Source organism: Microcaecilia unicolor, chromosome 1 (assembly GCF_901765095.1).
Source record: "Microcaecilia unicolor chromosome 1, aMicUni1.1, whole genome shotgun sequence".
NCBI classification, from domain to species: domain Eukaryota; kingdom Metazoa; phylum Chordata; class Amphibia; order Gymnophiona; family Siphonopidae; genus Microcaecilia; species Microcaecilia unicolor.
Window position 1 is genome coordinate 359,199,852 of NC_044031.1, and position 18,906 is coordinate 359,218,757.

General features: G+C 41.8%; 1 protein-coding gene across 1 annotated transcript in view; it reads left to right on the top strand.

Annotated features, from left to right (window-relative positions):
• Positions 1-17,823, top strand: part of SDHA (succinate dehydrogenase complex flavoprotein subunit A) — a 213,106-nt gene extending 195,283 nt beyond the window's left edge. The window contains 2 exon segments of the mRNA XM_030209736.1: positions 1,222-1,335; positions 17,224-17,823. Of these exon segments, the coding sequence (XP_030065596.1) occupies positions 1,222-1,335; positions 17,224-17,310 (201 nt within the window). The 3' untranslated portion in view covers positions 17,311-17,823.
• Positions 17,824-18,906: the final 1,083 nt, after the last annotated feature.

The window sequence follows — 18,906 nt, forward strand, 5'->3', positions numbered from 1 at the left end:
ATCCTAAAAAAAAAAAAAAAGACTAGAGCACTTAGGAGACATTCCCATTCTCTGCTCTTGATATGCCTCCTAGGAAACAAATGGGCAGGCAATCTACAAGATTCAGAATAGACCACAAAACAGCAGATTGATAATAGTAAAAGTCTAAAACTGTTCAAATGTATTCACCACATAAAAGAATAAATATGTAAATAATTAAAATCTCAACACGACCATGTTCCACCGTCTCAAAGACTGCATCAGGGACTGTTAGATACATAAAAAATGTTAGTATAAATCATAAATACATTCAAATTTAAAAAAATAATAACCAAATCATAAACCATAGACTTCAGCCAAAAATAAATGTGTAAAACAAAATAATCTGTCATAATATCTACTAAGAAATGTGCATATAAATAGGAGGAGGTGCAATTAAAACTTCCATACCCAAGAGGTGTAGTCCTAATGTATCTATCAGCCATCAGCATGTACAATCTGCCTTGTTATGCTGGGCAAGCCTGTTAACAAAGAGTACTTATGACTGTATAGAGACCAAAGGAAAGGAGATGAGAAAGAGGAGAGATAAGAGGGAGACAGGAGCAGTGATGTTACAGCTACCATCAGCGTCCCTGGAGAGTTTCTGACTGCAGTGATGACATCAATAGTAACACAGTAACATAGTAGATGACGGCAGAAAAAGACCTACATGGTCCATCCAGTCTGCCCAACAAGATAAACTCATATGTGTATACCTTACCTTGATTTGTACCTGCCTTTTTCAGGGCACAGACCGTACAAGTCTGCCCAGCAGTATTTCCCGCCTCCCAACCACCAGTCCCGCCTCCCATCACCGGCTCTGGCACAGACCGTATAAGTCTGCCCTCCACTATCCTCGCCTCCCAACCACCAACCTCTCTTCCCCCACCTGTTCATATGGTTGTGTTCTGTGAACAATCAAATATCAAGGGATAGATAGTGAGGCTATTTGCCAATTGGGGATGTGATGAGCTATACTTTTTGACACTAAATTATTTATAAGAAACTATTTGTGGCGCTTTTTATTGCTGTCTGACTCTATATTGCTTTGCAGATAGGGTTTTGTAGTGAACTTGAGGCTGCAAATAGGTGTAATATTTCCATAGACAGATTGCTACATGTATTTTGTGCACAGACATGTCACCTGAGTCCATTGACGGCAGTTTAGACTGATGATCTAATGTATTGTTTCCTAAATTCTAGGTGAGGATAGATGAGTTTGATTACTCCAAGCCACTCCAAGGACAACAGAAGAAATCTTTTAATGATCACTGGAGAAAGCACACACTTTCCTTTGTGGACAAGAAGACTGGAAAGGTATTAAGTTTCTTAATATGCTTGTTAACAAAAAGATTTATTAATATTTGCATAGGGATGGTGATTATCTAAGTGTTAAGAGAGAAACTAGCTAGGATGTGAATGGCCACCAGGAATGATCCCCTTAAAGGAAAAGAGTGCACACCACAGAATTATTTCAAGACAGGCTTAATCTTCACTTAGCCTGCAAAAGACAGCTTCAGCCACACAGTAGGCAAGTTTGCTCATCTTTGCAATAGTTTATAAGTAGATAGAGAGCATGAAGTAGACATAGAGGGGCATTTTCGATATGACGTATAAGTTCGACTTTGGACGTTTTGCAAAAAAAGTCCAAAATTTGAATAGGAAAGAAGGTCATTTTCAAAAAAAAAAAACATCTATCTTCTGTTTTCGAAAATACTGTTGTCAACAAGGTTTTGTGATTTGGATGTTTTGTTTTTTGGTCCATTTTCAAACAAAATGTCCAAGTACAAAACGCACAAAATCAAGCCATTGAGAGATAGGAGGAGCCAACATTTTTAGTATACTGGTCCCCCTGACATCCCAGGAAAGTAATAAGGCACCCTAGGGGGCACTGCAGTGGACGTCTTAAAATGCACACAGGTACACATCTCAACATTGCTCCCTTATCGCATCTGCTGAACCCCCCAAAACCCACCCAATAACCACTACCCCCCAACTGTACACCACTACCATAGCCCTTACAGGTGAAGGGGGGCACCTGCATGTGGGTACAGAGGGTTTCTGGTGAGTTTTGGAGGGCTTACAGTTTCCTCCACAAGTGTAGCAGGTAGGGAGAGGTATGGGCCTGGGTCCTTTCTGCAGTGCACTGCACCCACCACTAGATAATTCCAGGGACCTGCATGCTGTTCTAAGTGACCAGAGTATAACATCTGAGGTTGGCATAGAGACTGGCAAGTAATGTTTTTAATCACATTTTTTGGGGGGGGTGGGAGGAGTTAGTGACCACTGGGGGGGTAAGGGGAAGTCACCTCTGATTCCCTCCAGTGGACATCTGGTCATTTAGGGCACCTTTTTGTTCCTTATTATAAAAACAGGTCTAGCTCAAAACTTCTTAGTGTTAGTCTTGGACTGTTTTGTTCTGTTCCATTATAGCTGAAAAATGTTCAAGTGTTAGGAGCGCCCAGATCCCGCCCTTAACACGCCCCTGGCATGCCCCCTTGTGATTTTGAACGCACTTCTGATGGACTTCATAGAAAAACGTCTAAGAATTGGTTTTGAAAATATCAATTTGGACGTTTTTGCAAGAAAAACGTCCAAATGCAGATTTATGCCACTTCTTGGACGTTTTTCTCTTTTGAAAATGAGCCCGATAGATTATGAACACTAGACAGAAATGCAAAGATACACTGCACACTGAGGCATGAGCAAATGGAGATCTAAGGCCAGCTGGAATCTGAGGAAAGGAACAAGGAAACGTGGCTAGCAGCACAGATAATGACCCAGTGCTGGACCAGCTCTAGAAACAGGGCAGGGGGACACTCCCAAAAGTGGCAGATAAGGAAAAAAAAATCAGAGCATGCACCCATCCCACAAAGACACAGAAAGGATGGGAATACAGCATTTCCATGAAGAGGGGGGGGGGGGGGCATGCCCAGTAGGGCACAAATCTGCACCACTTCCCTGCTGATTCTGACTGATTCAGAACATGGGTAGGGGTTTTTTTTTTCCGTGCCAAAAAGAAAAAACAAAAGGAGCGTTTCTGCCATTGCCATACTGAAGAATCCTTTTAAGATATGCGAGTAATTGTTTTACTTATAATATTGACTGCTTTACAGTAACAGGACAATTCTGAGTAGCTTGGATTTTTAAGATGTGCATATACATTCATGCTTTGTGGCTATTTTTCACAAAGAAATACTCAAATAGTTTCCCTTTGCAATTAGATAAAAATATCTTAATTTTTACTTCACACCTACTGTTTATGCAGTTTATTTTGGAAATATTTGTCAATTTCAGATGGTGGGGGTGCTATACAGGTGGTGGTTTTATTTTTCTTATATACGTCAATTTTTGCCCTTTTGTATTTCCTGCTAGCATGTTCGTTTCTTGCTTCTTTTCTTGTGTGTGCCTTTTGTCAGATTGCTTTTGTCTACATTAATTTGATTGCTTAGCCAGATAGTGCTCCATCTCTGTGAACATCTAACATAAGTTTTGGTTGTAATCTCCATGGTGCATTGGTACTCATTTTGGCAGCATTGCAGTGAATGTGTACATTTATTTATTAGAATTTATTTACTGCCTTTTTTAAGGAATTCACTCAAGGCGGTGTACAGTAAGAATAGATCAAACTTGAGCAATAGGCAATTACAGCAGTAAAAATATTCAAATAACAATACAAAGTATGGCATAGTATACTACTTACAATGTCAACACAATATGTAATAGAACATTATAATTGATAGTGAAGGGTATAGCAAAGATGCAACATATAGATAGGTAAGAGCGTAAGAAGAGTTAGAAAGTAAGGTGACTGATTTAAAGTAAGTTGCACATGAGGTCAGAGAGATGGGTAAATATTATCTCAGCTAGGGTAGGAGTGGATAAACATGTCCTGCTGCAGTATGTGAGCCAGAGTCACTCCTTGTGTGTGTGAGTGAGACTAACAAGTTAGTTACTTCTTCCATTAAAGGCCTGGTTGACGAGCCAAGCTTTCACCTACTTCCTGAAGTAGAGATAGTCTTGTGTTAAGCGGAGCCTTTCAAGCAATGCATTCCAGAGTGGGGGGGGGGGGGGGGGGGCTACTCCGGGGAAGGCTCACTTGCGGCTATCACATCGTGTAATGTCTTTTGGAGAGGGTGTGGTTAGTGAAAGTACTTGGGAGGACCTTAGTGTCCTTGGCGGTGTGTGGAGGATCATCCTATTCTTCAGATTCTCAGGGCCATTTGCTTTCAGGGCCTTGAAGATCAGACATAGAGTTTTAAATTTAGTGCCCTGTATTGTACTAGTAGCCAATGAAGTTTTTGCAAAAATTGTGTCATGTGGTCACGTTGCTTGCAATCTTCTATGAGTCTTACTGCTGCACTGTCTTTGTTTTTGTATTACAAGAGGAGTGGTAATGTAGTCTAACAGGTTAGATGCCCAAATTGGCAAATTTTATAGAAAAACTGTGTACATTAAATCCAGGCTACAATTTGCACTATTCCTACAGGGGAAGGCATGGACTTGCTAAGCAGCAAGGCTGTTCCTGGTGCATTTATATTTATAGCAACTGTTTTTAGTCACCAACTGTAATTATTCCCATATACAAAGCTATGGATCCTGAATATTTTGAGAAATTCTAGCCTAAGACATTCCCCATTATATATACAATTGTCCATTAGTGCTATTGATTGTGCTTTTTAGAGATTCTAAAGGAAACCACAAAGACCAAAGGTATTAAACTTGGTTCCTTGGGAAGTTTTTGTTGTTGGGGTCTTTTAGTTGTGCTATTTTCCTTGCTTTTCTATAAAGAAAAAGCAAATATTAATAGTTTCTGCCTGCTTCAGAAAGAGACGCTCCTATTAACAGAGGGCCTCTTTTACAAAGCTGTGCTACCGATTCTAGGTGCGGCAAATGAGAAGAAGTCCATTCGATTCCTATAGGCTTCCTCTCATTTGCTGAGTGGGAATCGCTAGCATGGCTTTGTAAAAGAAGCCCAGAATAAATTGTTAAATAAAATTGTTAGATAAAATAAACATAGGTTTCCCAGCGGGGGGGGGGGGGGGGGGGGGGGGGGGTCTTGTTAAGTGGTAGCATATCTTATGTCTATTTTTGTTTATATTTATTTAAAATAACTATCTCAAGATAGCCCCAATTGTTCATATTTCTAAACTAATTTGATAAACACCTGACCAACACTTGAAACAATCAAACAAAGGTAAGAAGTGTTAAGTTAATTTTTATATTTTTAGGTATAATACTGATATCAATTTGAATATGTAAGTGTGCTCAGAACCATGTGCTCACCAAAACGCAGCAACCACCCTTCCCTTTATCGCTCACATAAAGTTCTTTGAAGTCTCTTTAAAAGCTGGAATCTATTTGATGTATATTTCCAAACAAAATGTGAAATTGGTGACAATTGTAATGATGATGTTTACAATAGTGAAGATCTTATTCAAAGTGCAGAACTGAAGAAAATTGAAACAGAAAAACGATTTTACTAAAAAAAAAAAAAAACAATCGAAGAGAACTGAAATCCAAATAGTCTGTGACTGACGGGAACTAGTAATAGGTAATTACTTCTTTACCTCCCAAATATGACCTTGTTTGTTTGATCATTTAGATAGATACACACATATTAGGTTACAGTCTTGATGAAGAATCCTTGTGTCGTCCTATTTTTTTTGTATACTGGAGTTGTAAAATTATGTTTAAATCATGTTTTATTGATGAGACTACAAGAAAACAATTGCAAATCAGGGTACATTTAGGTAATTGTCAACATCAAATTTTAAACTGTAACATTCTTATCATCCCCCCCCCCCCCACCTCCCCCCCCGACCTTCTTAAGTTCCAATACTTAGTAACCACTATTCAAGATATAAAATACAATGTTGCGCTCTTACAATGGTAGTTCTTCCCCTCCAACTTCCCTACCTACCCAACCTTCTCATACCCTTCTTCCCTTTCTTCCCCTCCCCCCTTCCCTTCAGAATTGTAAAATTATAAAAATAAAGATTTAAAAAAATAGAATTTCCCTCCTGGAAAAAAAATAAAAAGAGATTTTTCCTTGTTTTGTACAATAAAGTTCTAAGCGTTTCATTTGAATGTGAACACTGATAATGCAGATGCTCATGTGGTAATGGAACTAGAAATCGCATTGTACATTTCATAGATGTGAAACAGTCCATCTTTTTCTTAACCAATAGTTATAATTAAGAGGGGGTGGAATTTTCACAGATAAGTAGAAAACAATTTAGTCAGAATCCAAGCCTGAAGGTTATGTTTTGGGGAAATGGGCAGAATCTTTGTGGGGGGGGGGGGGGGGCTTTTAGTAAATAGGGCACAATGCGTATATTAAATATTTTTGTTTGAAGATATCTGATGCAAAAAATGTGTATCAAAATCAGTTATAAAAATGAACAGACATAAAGTACTTCTGTGTAAAATGGATCATAGGCTGATATGTTGTCATTACTTTTAGACATGTGGAGAACCATACATTTGGCATGAACCCTGGTTAAAACTGTTTCTGTGGAGTAAACAAGTACAACTATATAGTTGTGCCTCAATGAATTTTAATTTGGTACAATAATATTAAATTGAAATTTCAAAATGATGCCAGGAATAATAAAGAAATAGCAAATATAACTAAATCCTATGTTTACCGTATTAACAAACATCAGGAATTATAGAAATTCTGAGATTATTCAAAATAGTTTAGGAACAGAACTACTCTGCTCATTGATTTGGTTTTATAAAGTTTTTCCCCTCCTCTTCCTATACCAGTCCCTACCAGTAGAGAGAAACAGAGAACACAGTCTTCCAATGACATCACTGCTTCTAAGAGGCTATGAATCCAGGATATTTGCTAATATTCTTTATCTTTAGAAGATGGTGACATAAGCTGTTATAGTATGGCAGCATGGAGTGACTCCCTAAGGTCGAAAAGGGTCCAGTGCATCTCCCAAGGCAAAGCCTACAATCGGATTCCCTTGAGTGATCTTCCTTAGTTTTTGTTTTTTGTTTTGTGTTTTTAACCAGCTTGTCCTGTTCTGGACCTTTGGTTTACTGGGGCAGGGGGTGCTGCTTGTGCTCTTTGCAGGCTACTATAAGGAAGTATTTGGGTCTGGTTGCCCTCGCTTCCACTGGGGTCCCCTTATTTTCTATTCTGTCTTACCTTGGTAATTATAGGTGCTTGGGGCTATAGGCTGCTTAGGAAGGGGAAAAAAGTTAACAGCAGAAGGAAAAGGAGTCGGAAGACAGAGCAGCATATTTCCCTATATACGCCCTCTTATATTTGGGGGAGACTGCAGATTGTTGGCTGGTGAGTGCATTTGGACTATGGGTCAACATGTTAGGTAGTTCTGAGTATGGCCACTGGGGGGGGGGGGGGGGCGAGGGGGATGCATCAGCAAGTGTATCCAAGTTGACAGTTCTTGGGTCTGACCTGGTTGTATTGAGAGCCCAAATGTAACATCATGGGAGATATATTCAGCTCTTCTGCACACTGGGGGGAAAGACACTCATTTTGGAGACTCCATGTTTTGGCAGATGACCTGTCCCTAGGAACCATAGAAGCACTTCCTGTCTTTACTGGCCTTCTGGTTCAAGAGCTATAGCAAAGGTGTCATTCTGTTGTCCAAATCCCAAGATCTGGGGAATTTCCCTGGAGTTTGTGCTGGTGTATACCAGGCCTTCAAGACCAAGGAGGATCTCAGTTTGGGCTGTCAGGGCTTATAAGAATAGCCCTGCTGAGTCATCTAGCCCAGTATCCTGTTTCCAACAGTGGCAATCCAGGTCACAAGTACTTGGCAGAAACCCACATAGTAGCCACATTCCATGCTATCAATCGCAGGGAAAGCAATGGCTTCCCCATGTGTTTTTCAATAGCAGACTATGGACTCTTCCTCCAGGAACTTGTTCAAACTTTTTTTTTTTAAACCCAGATACACTAGCCGTTGCCACATTCTCTGGCAATGGGCTCCAGAGCTTAACTATTCGTTGAGTGAAAAAATATTTCCTCCTGTTTGCTTTAAAGTATTTCTGTGTAACTTCATTGAGTGTCCCCTAGTCTTATAGTTTTTGAAAAGTAAAATATCGATTCACTTTTAACCATTCTACACCACTCAGGATTTTGTTGACTTGAATGATATCCCCACTGAACCGTCTCTTTTCCAAGCTGAAGAGCACTAACCTCTTTAGCCTTTCCTCATATGAGAGGATTTCTATCCCCCTTTATCATTCTGTTTGCTCTTCTTTGACTAGTGTTCCACCAGGGAGGGCTTAGCCCTCAAGTCTCTAAGAGCATTGTTTGGAGGGGTCTCCCTCTCCTAGATGTACCATACTGTCTCTATGGGAAAAGAAAATGGGAGCTTGGAGGAAGGAGAGTGGAAGAGTAGCCTATTGATTAGTCCACTGGGTTAAGAATCGTGGAACTGGGTTTGATTACCAGTCTAGCTTCTTGTGATCATGGTCAAGTCACTTAATCCTCCATTTGCCCCAGATTTAAACTTGGGATTATGAGCCCACTAGATACAGAGAAAGTACCTGCATATTTGGTTTACCACAGAAAGACAGCATATCAAATCCATGATCTCTTTTTAGATAGGGAGAGATTACTTAGGAAGGAGGCACACCCTGCCCTTATAACTTTGGGTTTGGCAACCCCTCCGCCTTTTAGAGCCAGCAGGTGAGGGGCCCTAATATGGGGGTGGGGGGGGGGGGTGAAAGCACATGAAGTCCTTTGCCTCTCATAAAGCATTCAGTTGTATGATCTTCATGGAATGGGAATTGCCTGATGTGGAGCTCTAGAGAAGTAAGACCTGCTGTGTGTGAAGGTAAAAAGGATGTTTAAGGTTGCAAGAGGAGATGCCACTGTGGTCGTCATCATCCACAAGATGACTGAGGGTGGTGAAGGCGGTTAGTTTAGCAGAGTTTAAAAAGGGGTTGGACGGTTTCCTAAAGGACAAGTCCATAAACCGCTACTAAATGGACTTGGGAAAAATCCACAATTCCAGGAATAACATGTATAGAATGTTTGTACATTTGGGAAGCTTGCCAGGTGCCCTTGGCCTGGATTGGCCGCTGTCGTGGACAGGATGCTGGGCTCGATGGACCCTTGGTCTTTTCCCAGTATGGCATTACTTATGTACTCAATCTGCGCTGTTCATTCAGCAATGTGAGGTGATTACCTAGCACACATCTTGTTGTGTTGGATCATGAACTCCCAGAGAGCCCAAAGGGTAGTGTGACTGGAAGCAGGGCAACCTTCCTTAGGGATGCTATGTTTTATATAATCCAGCTTATGTCTCAATGGCCACTGTTGGGGCGGAGTGCTGGGCTGGATGGACCATTAGTCTGACCCAGTATGGCTACTCCTATGTTCTTATGAGGCAAGCACCAAATAAGCCTGTATTAGCTTTAGAGGTTTAAAGGATGATCAAAGGGCCCTCTCACTGGTAACCCCTAGCTTTGAAGGTTTACTGGAGCTTCTGGGTTATTTGGTTATTTTGCTTAATACATCACAAGTCACCCCACCCCATTCCACTTGTGTCATACAGGGATTACAGTATTGCCCAAAGGAGGGAAGAAACCAGACAGTCCATATATCCTATGGGCCTATCTCGTTCCTCAGTAATGTAAACTAACAAAAATCTAAATGAATGGTTGACAGGAGTGGTGCCATATGTGATAGGGGCGGATAAGGTGAGGACTTCCAGAGCAGGACAAATCTTCATGGTGGGTTGTTTTCTGGGAAGTTGCTTTTTGGCTTGGGAAGGGTAGATTTAGAGTTAAATGATCTCAGTGTCTTTATTCTTTTAGTACTTGTTTAGCAAGGGCAGTTAAAGGCATTTAACTTTTCTTTGTTTGACATTTGATGTCTCTGTTACAGTTTCATGTGCTAGCAGTTGGGAGACTGTTCTGGGGTTTATCATGGCATCAGTGTGGAGCAGAACTGATGGTCCAGGAAACCACAGTATAGAGTTTTTATTTATTAGGATTTATTACCACCTTTTTGAAGGAATTCACTCAAGGTGGTGTATAGTAAGAATAGATCATGTTTGATCTATTTTACTATACATTAATGTCTGCACTTACTGCTTTTATATCAGTTTTTATTTCTTGCAGCCAGGAGCGTATTTCGTGCAGATGAGTCTCCTCTTGCGACTGCCCCTCTCCTGATTTAAATAAGGGCGGCGAGAGCTGCAATGGGTGCGGCGCTCGATGATCAGGCGACCGGTTCTCGGGGGCTGACGCGTTCATACTCGGAGTCGGGCCCGCATAAGCGAATGCCGCCAAATCTATTGCTGGAGCTCGGGAACTCATTCACCATCTGCTTATCTCCGACGTCACCCGCTTTTTCCTCCCACTTGGAAGTTTTATTTGTGCTGAACAGCCGCGGTTTGTTTCCTGATGGTCAGAGCACGTGGCTCAGGCAGCCATTTCGGGTGATGACATCACTTCCTCCTATAATGTTCTATTACGTATCGTGTCAACACTGCAAGTAGTATACCACATCATACTTTGTATTGTTTTTGAATATTTTTACTGCTGTAATTGTCTATTGCTCATGTTTGAATAGACAATTACAGCAGTAAAAATATTCAAAAACAATACAAAGTATGATGTGGTATACTACTTGCAGTGTTGACACGATACGTAATAGAACATTATAGGAGGAAGTGATGTCATCACCCGAAATGGCTGCCTGAGCCACGTGCTCTGACCAGCCTAGAGCAATCAGGAAACAAACCGCGGCTGTTCAGCACAAATAAAACTTCCAAGTGGGAGGAAAAAGCGGGTGACGTCGGAGATAAGCAGATGGTGAATGAGTTCCCGAGCTCCAGCAATAGATTGGCGGCATTCGCTTATGCGGGCCCGACTCCGAGTATGAACGCGTCAGCCCCCGAGAACCGGTCGCCTGATCATCGAGCGCCGCACCCATTGCAGCTCTCGCCGCCCTTATTTAAATCAGGAGAGGGGCGTCGCAAGAGGAGACTCAGCTGCACGAAATACGCTCCTGGCTGCAAGAAATAAAAACTGATATAAAAGCAGTAAGTGCAGACATTAATGCGCTGGGGGCGGATTTGAGAGGAGAAATTGGCGTGCTGGGAAATCGGGTGGCGGAGACGGAGGAGCGACTGGATGATCAAACGGAGAAAATTCAGGCTCTGGATGCGCAGGTCCGTGAGAGTATGGCAGGAAACCCAGCAGCTCTGGGACAAGATAGAAGATCTTGAGAACAGGAGTCGGCGCTGCAATGTGAGGTTCCGCGGTCTCCCATATATGCTACAATATACAGACTGTGAGCTGACGGTACAGAAAATAGCGAGGTGCTTTACTACTGGAAGTACAGATTACCAAAGATCCATCAGAAATCCAATTAGTACGAGCTCATCAGGCTTTGAGCATTACAAAGACAAATCACCTAAAAGATATAATTGCCTGCTTTAGCGACTTTAAGTTGAAGGAGAAGATCATGCAGGCCTCTCGTATAGCGCCAGGATTCAAGTGGGACTCATACGCCATAGAATGCTACCAAGACCTAGCGGCGACCACGCTAAGGAGGAGGGCGGAACTCAGGCCCTTCACAAAATTTCTACATGATAAAGGCATCAGATATTTTATTTATTTTATTTTTGTTACATTTGTACCCCGCGCTTTCCCACTCATGCAGGCTCAATGCGGTAGGCAATGGAGGGTTAAGTGACTTGCCCAGAGTCACAAGGAGCTGCCTGTGCCGGGAATCGAACTCAGTTCCTCAGTTCCCCAGGACCAAAGTCCACCACCCTAACCATTAGGCCACTCCTCCACTCTATATAGATATAGATGGGGACACCCGTTTGTGCTGAGATTTTACAAAGAGGGTAAGGCTATGTCAGGTCCACAATATAGCGGAGGTGGCGGAGATCTTCCCAGAAGGAAGGCTGGGCGAGGGAGCTAGCTCAGCAAGACACCAAGCAGCACCGACGGGGGACAAACCACACTGGCAAAGAGCCACTTAGGGAAGGGCCGCTTACAACGCCAACAATCCGATACACAACTGAGGAGGCCAGAGGACACTGCTAAGAAATAAGAGGGCACAGAGACCACCTGGATGTGCCTAGTGTTTCAAGATAGTGGCTACGGCCTGGAACATTACTAGTTGAAACTTACAAGGTGTTTGGTAACTATTGTTAAGTAGTTATATGTTAATGGTGTTATAACGGCTAAAAAGTTATTACAAAAAAGCGGGGACCCAGCTAATAACAGATAATATATAAGGAGTGCGGTCATTTCCCTCTAGGACAACCCCATGATATTTTTGCAGGGGTGCCACAAGGTAGGGAGGGAGGGTAGGGGAGTTAATGGTTTGGGGGGGGAATGAATAAGAATAAGAAGCAACTGATGATCAGTGAGAGGGATCCACACGAGGTTAGGAAGCAGGGACAGGAGATGAGCAGGGGGTTGGGGGACTTGGTTTTGAATATAGGATGAGTACCATAAAATATATGACCCTCAATGTAAAAGGGCTAAATTCCCCAATGAAGCGCCAGCTTATGTTTAAAGAAATCCAGCACCTGAAGGTAGATATATCCTTTATGGCACCCTGTCAAAAGAAACCGGTCAAAAGAAACCAGACAAAAAAGTTCCAAACAAAAAAGTCCCCGACAAAATAGACTCCTGACAAAAGGTCTGATGAATAGATTTACTGAGAAAGTCCACAGCTTGTCACTTGAAAGTCCTGGCACCTGCTACGGCTTGACTTTACTCTCCACACTTGGTATCTAGTGAGAATCATAAATCTGCTTGACAAGATAATCCAGCTTGTTAAGGGGGTTTCCCTGCCCTGTTTTGTGTAGAGTCTATTTTGTCTTGGGGTTTTTTTTTCTCATGGCTGTTTTGGTTTTACTCTGTTTTGTTGGGTTTTTTTGGTTGTTTTTTTTTTTGTCATGGTCTATTATGTCGGGGGTGCCATCCTTTATACAAGAGACTCTCTTCGTCCAGACAAGGGAACTGTTATGTCACTCTAAGAAGTTTTCACAGATCTATTTTGCATCTAGTACTGTAGAAAAAATAAAAGAAAGGAGTCGTGATAGTGTTGTCTTGCAGATACCCGTGGCAGGTACGGTGTGTATTGCGAGATAGGGGGGCGGTACCTGCTGCTGGTAGTGCAAGTGGGGATGGAGTGATGTCACTCTTAAATATATACGCACCTAATGACCATCAGGGTGCCTTCTACTTGGAAACTGTCAGTGCTCCTCTCTAAGCACATTGAGGGTACCCTGTAATAGGCGGAGATTTTAACCTTACATTGCAACCTACATTAGTATAACACCGCCCGGGGGTTCGATACTCGCAGGCTGATTGGTCCCAATTGTGTAAATTCCTGAGCCGATGGCAGTTAATAGATTTTGTGGAGACATAGAAATCCAAGGGCCAGAGGCTATTCTTATTACTCGGCAGTCCTCAACTCTCAATCCCCTATAGATCTCTGGGTGGGACCCCCGGCTCTACTGACTAGCATTGGCAATATACAGATACACCCCCAAACATGGTCGGACCATGCACCGGTCACGCTGGAGATGGAGCTTGATGTAATAGCTCCACCGGCGCCCCAATGGCGATTTAATGATGGACTATGGCTGATCCCTTAGTAGTCTCCCGCCTGGAAGCAGATATTAAAGAATATATTAGTCTCAATGATAATGGAGCAGTATCCTCAAGGGTACTTTGGGAGGTCTTTAAAGCAGTGATTAGGGGAAAGGTAATAGCTCTACACGGTACATATTAGACGACAGGCAAGAGCTCTGGCCCAGCAAATACATGCAGAGCTATCGACATCTTAATGAGCAAGCCACTCAACGAGGGGGATCTCATCGCATCCAACAACGTATGCATGCATTACAGACGGAGCTTTGGGAGCTCCAGATAGCGGAGATAACAGAGCATCTACAACTGGGTTAGACAGGCTCACTTCGAATTTGGGAACAAGTCCTCAAGACTCCTTGCGCATAAGTTGAAAAATGGTCCAATAGTGCCCATATTCACTCCATTCTAGACGCAGAGGGAAGCAGCTGTACAAAACTAGAAGGCATTGTCAGTCTTTGTAAATTTCTATAAGACCTTATATCAGGCAGAGGATGGTACCAAATCCACAGGAGTCTCAGATTACCTTAAACATACAGGGCTCCCTAAGATATCTTGAGCAGAAAGCGAAGCGCTATCAGCCCCGATCACGTCGGACGAGGTGACGTGGGCTATAGGGGGACATGCCAATGGCAAAGCCCCAGGGCCAATTGGGTCTACAAACAAATTTTATAAACGCTATAGCAAATTGTTGGTGCCACTACTGGTCCGGGCTTTTATTGAGATTGAGCTTCAGGCTGAGCTTCCTTATACTTGGAGGCTGGCGAATATTGTAGTTTTACTAAAACCAATGAAAGATCCACAGCAATGCGGCTCTTATCGCCCGATATCGCTTTTGGGGTCAGATTATAAAATATTTACAAAATACTAGCTAAGAGGTTGCAGAAGAAACTAATGCTGAAATTGGTACACATAGACCAAGCGGGCTTTATCACGGGAAGACAAACATTTGATAATATAAGAAGGGCACTCTAGTGATCCATGAAGCAGAAGACACACGACAACCCACGCTACTTCTCTCACTTGATGGTGAAAAGGCGTTTGACCGAGTAGACTGGACTTTTATGTTTGCAGTCTTAGACCATATGGGGTTTACAGGCTGATTTGTCGCATGGCCTCAGACTTTTGTATGCCCAGCCACTGACTGTTTTGTGGATCAACGGGACCAACTCGAACCAAATATCATTGGGGCGGGGGACACGGCAGGGATGTGCACTATCGCCGTTACTATTTGCGTTGACAATGGAGCCATTGGCCCAGTCTATACGAAGGAACCCACACATACATGGCCTTAGCCTGGGAACAACTACCCATAAGATTATGTTGTTTGCTGATGATGTCCTCCTCACACTAACCAACCCCCAAGAGTCTTTACTTTAGGTAGTGCAGGGTTTATACCAGTATGGGCAATTCTCAGGGTTTCGAGTGAATATGGACAAATCTGAGGCCTTGGGTTGTCGAAAGAGGAGGAGGCCTCCCTTCGCCAACAGTTCCCTATTAAGTGGGCCAGTCGATCCATTAGGTACCTAGGTGTCAACCTCACGCCTAAGCTAGCTGATATATATCAGGCTAATTTCCCTTCCAAAATTCGAGAACTCTTTCTAGATTTGGATAGATGGGAAGGATTAGAACTATTGTAGTTGGGAAGAGTGGCTGCCATAAAAATGATGATATTGCCAAAGCTCCTATATTTGTTTTTAGTGTTGCCATTGCCACTGCCCAAACAATTTTTTCGCCAGCTCAACCGGAAAGCTTTTGCCTACGTATGGTAGCATAAACCTCCAAGGGTACGAGCAGCTATTATGTATCAATCCAAGAAGCAAAGGGGCATGGGAGTTCTGAATTTTATTATCTATCATCAAGCGGCGCAATTACGTGTGCTAACGGAGTGGAGTGCTGGGAGTGTCAACCTTGGATTCAAATAGAGCAGGCACTGGATGGGGATGACAAGTTTATATTCTATATTATGGATGCCCAGGGACCGACTTCAGGCATATATTAAGACAGGCCCCGCTAGAGGTATAATATCCCTTACAAACTTGGTCCTCTATAAGGCGGAAGTTTTTTCCCAACAGAGAATACTTTCAGCAGATGACAATAAAGAACGGCTCCGGGTGCCCTTTAGGGTCTGAAGGACCCTATATACAGATATTGGGAGCGGAGGGGCCTTGGCACACTAGGTCAAATCTGGAAGAGGGACAGATGGTATCATTTGTTGACCTCCAAGAGGAGTATGGTCTACCACCACATCATTTCTTCAAATATACCATATATATATAGGCGAGCAAGGAAGAGCTAATCCCTTGAGGAGACGGCCCTAGAGAAAGTGCTGCGGCAGGAAGCCATAAAGGTTGCATTTCACACATATATGCGACTTACTAAATGATAGTGCACCTATTTTGCACTATATCAAGCGTGTGGGAAAGGGACCTAAACATAAACCTGGAATACATATAAGGGGAGAAAGCTCTAGAACATATGTTAGGGTTTCTATATCCAGCTCCATGATTGAAAATAGTTATAAAGTATTGTATTACTGGTACTATACGCCAAAGAGGCATAGTTTGGTTACCTGAAACCAGACCTGTTGGTTGAGTCTTGACACATAGCTAGGAATTTCTGCTCCAGAATACATTTATCAAATGTGGTGCAGAGAAATCTGCAAATGTTGTATGTAATTTTAACCATGCCATAATATAAACAACCATAAAAATCCTAGTTTCATAAGGTTCAAATTAGCATTTGGATTATAGCACTTTCAGTGTAACTGCAGCATATTCTGTATCTATGGTATTTCCTGTGCTAGATGAAAAAGATCATGACAGTCCTGTTATTCTCACCAAATATAACTATCAAAACAAATAGACAATAGAAGCGGTCTTGCAGTTCAGCAATGATTTGGGTAATATCAGGATTTTGTTAAACCATTCATTGATTTGTATGTAGAGAATCTGTAAACTATAAAAGCTTGGTATTCCAAACAATTTTAAACTGGGCAGGAGAGGCTCTGTCCTGGTTAAATTGTGCTCAATGGGTCAGGAGGAAGATATTCCATGGCACTTAACCAGTCACTGCCGCTGTATTTACCTCTGACCATTGTGGCACTGTCTAGGTGGTCTTGGAAGTCATGTGAGCAGTCCTATCTTGCTTGGTTAGCTATGTGGGTATGGCACTGAATATTGGCCATACCCATATAACTTCCAGGTACTACACTTGTCCCAAATATTTATTTATTATTTTTTTATATTTTGTTACAGTTTGTAACCCGCACTTTCCCACTCATGGCAGGCTCAATGCGGCAGGCAATGGAGGGTTAGTGACTTGCCCAGAGTCACAAGGAGCTGCCTGTGCTGGGAATCGAACTCAGTTCCGCAGTTCCCCAGGACCAAAGTCCACCACCCTAACCACTAGGCCACTCCTCCAGGCCATAGATAGTGGTCTCAGTATAATAAATATGCAATGCTAGTGCACAAATATGGCCTGGTAGTCGTCATTGTTAAAATTGCATACTGTTACTGACTCGCTATTGGCCTGTAAGTTATGGAAAATTCAAACCTGATAAGCTATTGATGTATGTTCATTTTCCTTTAGGTAACTTTGGATTACAGACCTGTAATTGACACAACTTTAAATGAAGAAGCATGCTCCTCAGTTCCTCCTGCCATCCGCTCCTACTGATCTTATTTTTATGTCCTATTTACACAGTGGTCTGTAATTACATAAAATATTATCTCTGAAGTTTTTAATTTTTTGCATAGTGACATACTGATGAAGAAAACATTAAGAAGAAATTTTCTGTGACCTTTGACCATGATGAGAATTTAGTGTAACAGTATTTAGTTTTTCCAGTAAAAGTTCACTGTGCCTCATTTTAAAAATTTAACTAAATGAAGTTATTTAAACCACTGTAAAGCATTCATTGTTTGAGCTATAGAACTGTAAATGGCATTTAAAGATAATCTATGGAAATGTTTCTTTAGAAAAAAGGTGGTAGATTTGTGGAAGAGGCTCTGGAGGTGGTGGAGAAAGATAGTGGTCTCAGTTGTAATAAAACATGAGTTAAAAATAGCATGAATTTTGTTAACTCAAATATTTAAAAACTGCTTTAATGTCTGATGCGTAAACTAATGATATGCTAATACATGATCTGTAAAGAAATCTGTACTAAGAAAATATACATAGTTAAAGTTTCAAGTTTCATCATTTTTTTAATATATTTACATATAGATATAGATATTTCACCTATGGGAGTTGTGAGTAGTGTACAGTGTGAGTAGTAACTGAAAAAGAAGAGAAGTGGAAATTACATTCCAGTTGCTAGAAAGGAAATGGAATAGAACAACAGATATGTCTAAATGACCAACCATAAATCCCAAGATACCCAGCAGTGAATGGTTGAGCCCCTGAGAGCTACAGATTAGTTCAACAAATTCTAAGGGCCAAACAAATCCTGAATAAGAAGGTCTTAAGTCTAGTTTAAATTTCTCAAAAAAAGATTCTAACCATAAGTGTTGGGGTAGGCATTCTATAATGATGAACCAGTAACACTGACATTAGTAATCTGAGTAGTGTCCAGCATATTGTGTGTAAAGGATAGGACAACAAGATCCAACTGAGAAGATCCAAGTACCCCTGGAAAGAGAAATACAGATAAAGAGACAGGACAGAAATAAGGGGAGACCAGTATTATAGGTCTAGTTAACCAGTGTTAGAATTTTGAAGGTGACTGTGTATGTGACGGGGATAGCCAATGTTTCTGCTTAAGATGGTGGGGAGGGAGGGTCATGCAGGGCCGTGCCTAGGGTCTCTGGTGCCCCCCTGCAGACTATCAGTTGGCGCCCCCCCCCCCCCCCGGTGTGGCACAAGATGCAAAGGAAATAGGAGCTGAAAGGTGGAGTGCATCTTTGTGGATTGCTGAACAAATAGAGGGTTTACAACCACTTAGCTTTTCGTGCTTCATGTTCACGAAATTAGTAATTAAATCTTTGATATCTAATTGGGCACATATATCATTCTCAATAGCAATCATAGCAAAGCTTACAAGCCTTTCTTGCGAAATACTTGATTGCAAATAATTTTTTATGATTTTTAATCGTGAAAATGATCGCTCACCACTTGCTACACTGACAGGAATTGTCAGCAACATTCTTAGAAACAAATTGCTATACATTTCAAAATAAGATAGCAGATGTAAATTCTCAAAGTGGACATATTCCAAACACTAAAATGAAAATAAAATGATTTTTTTTCTACCTTTGTTGTCTGGTGACTTGA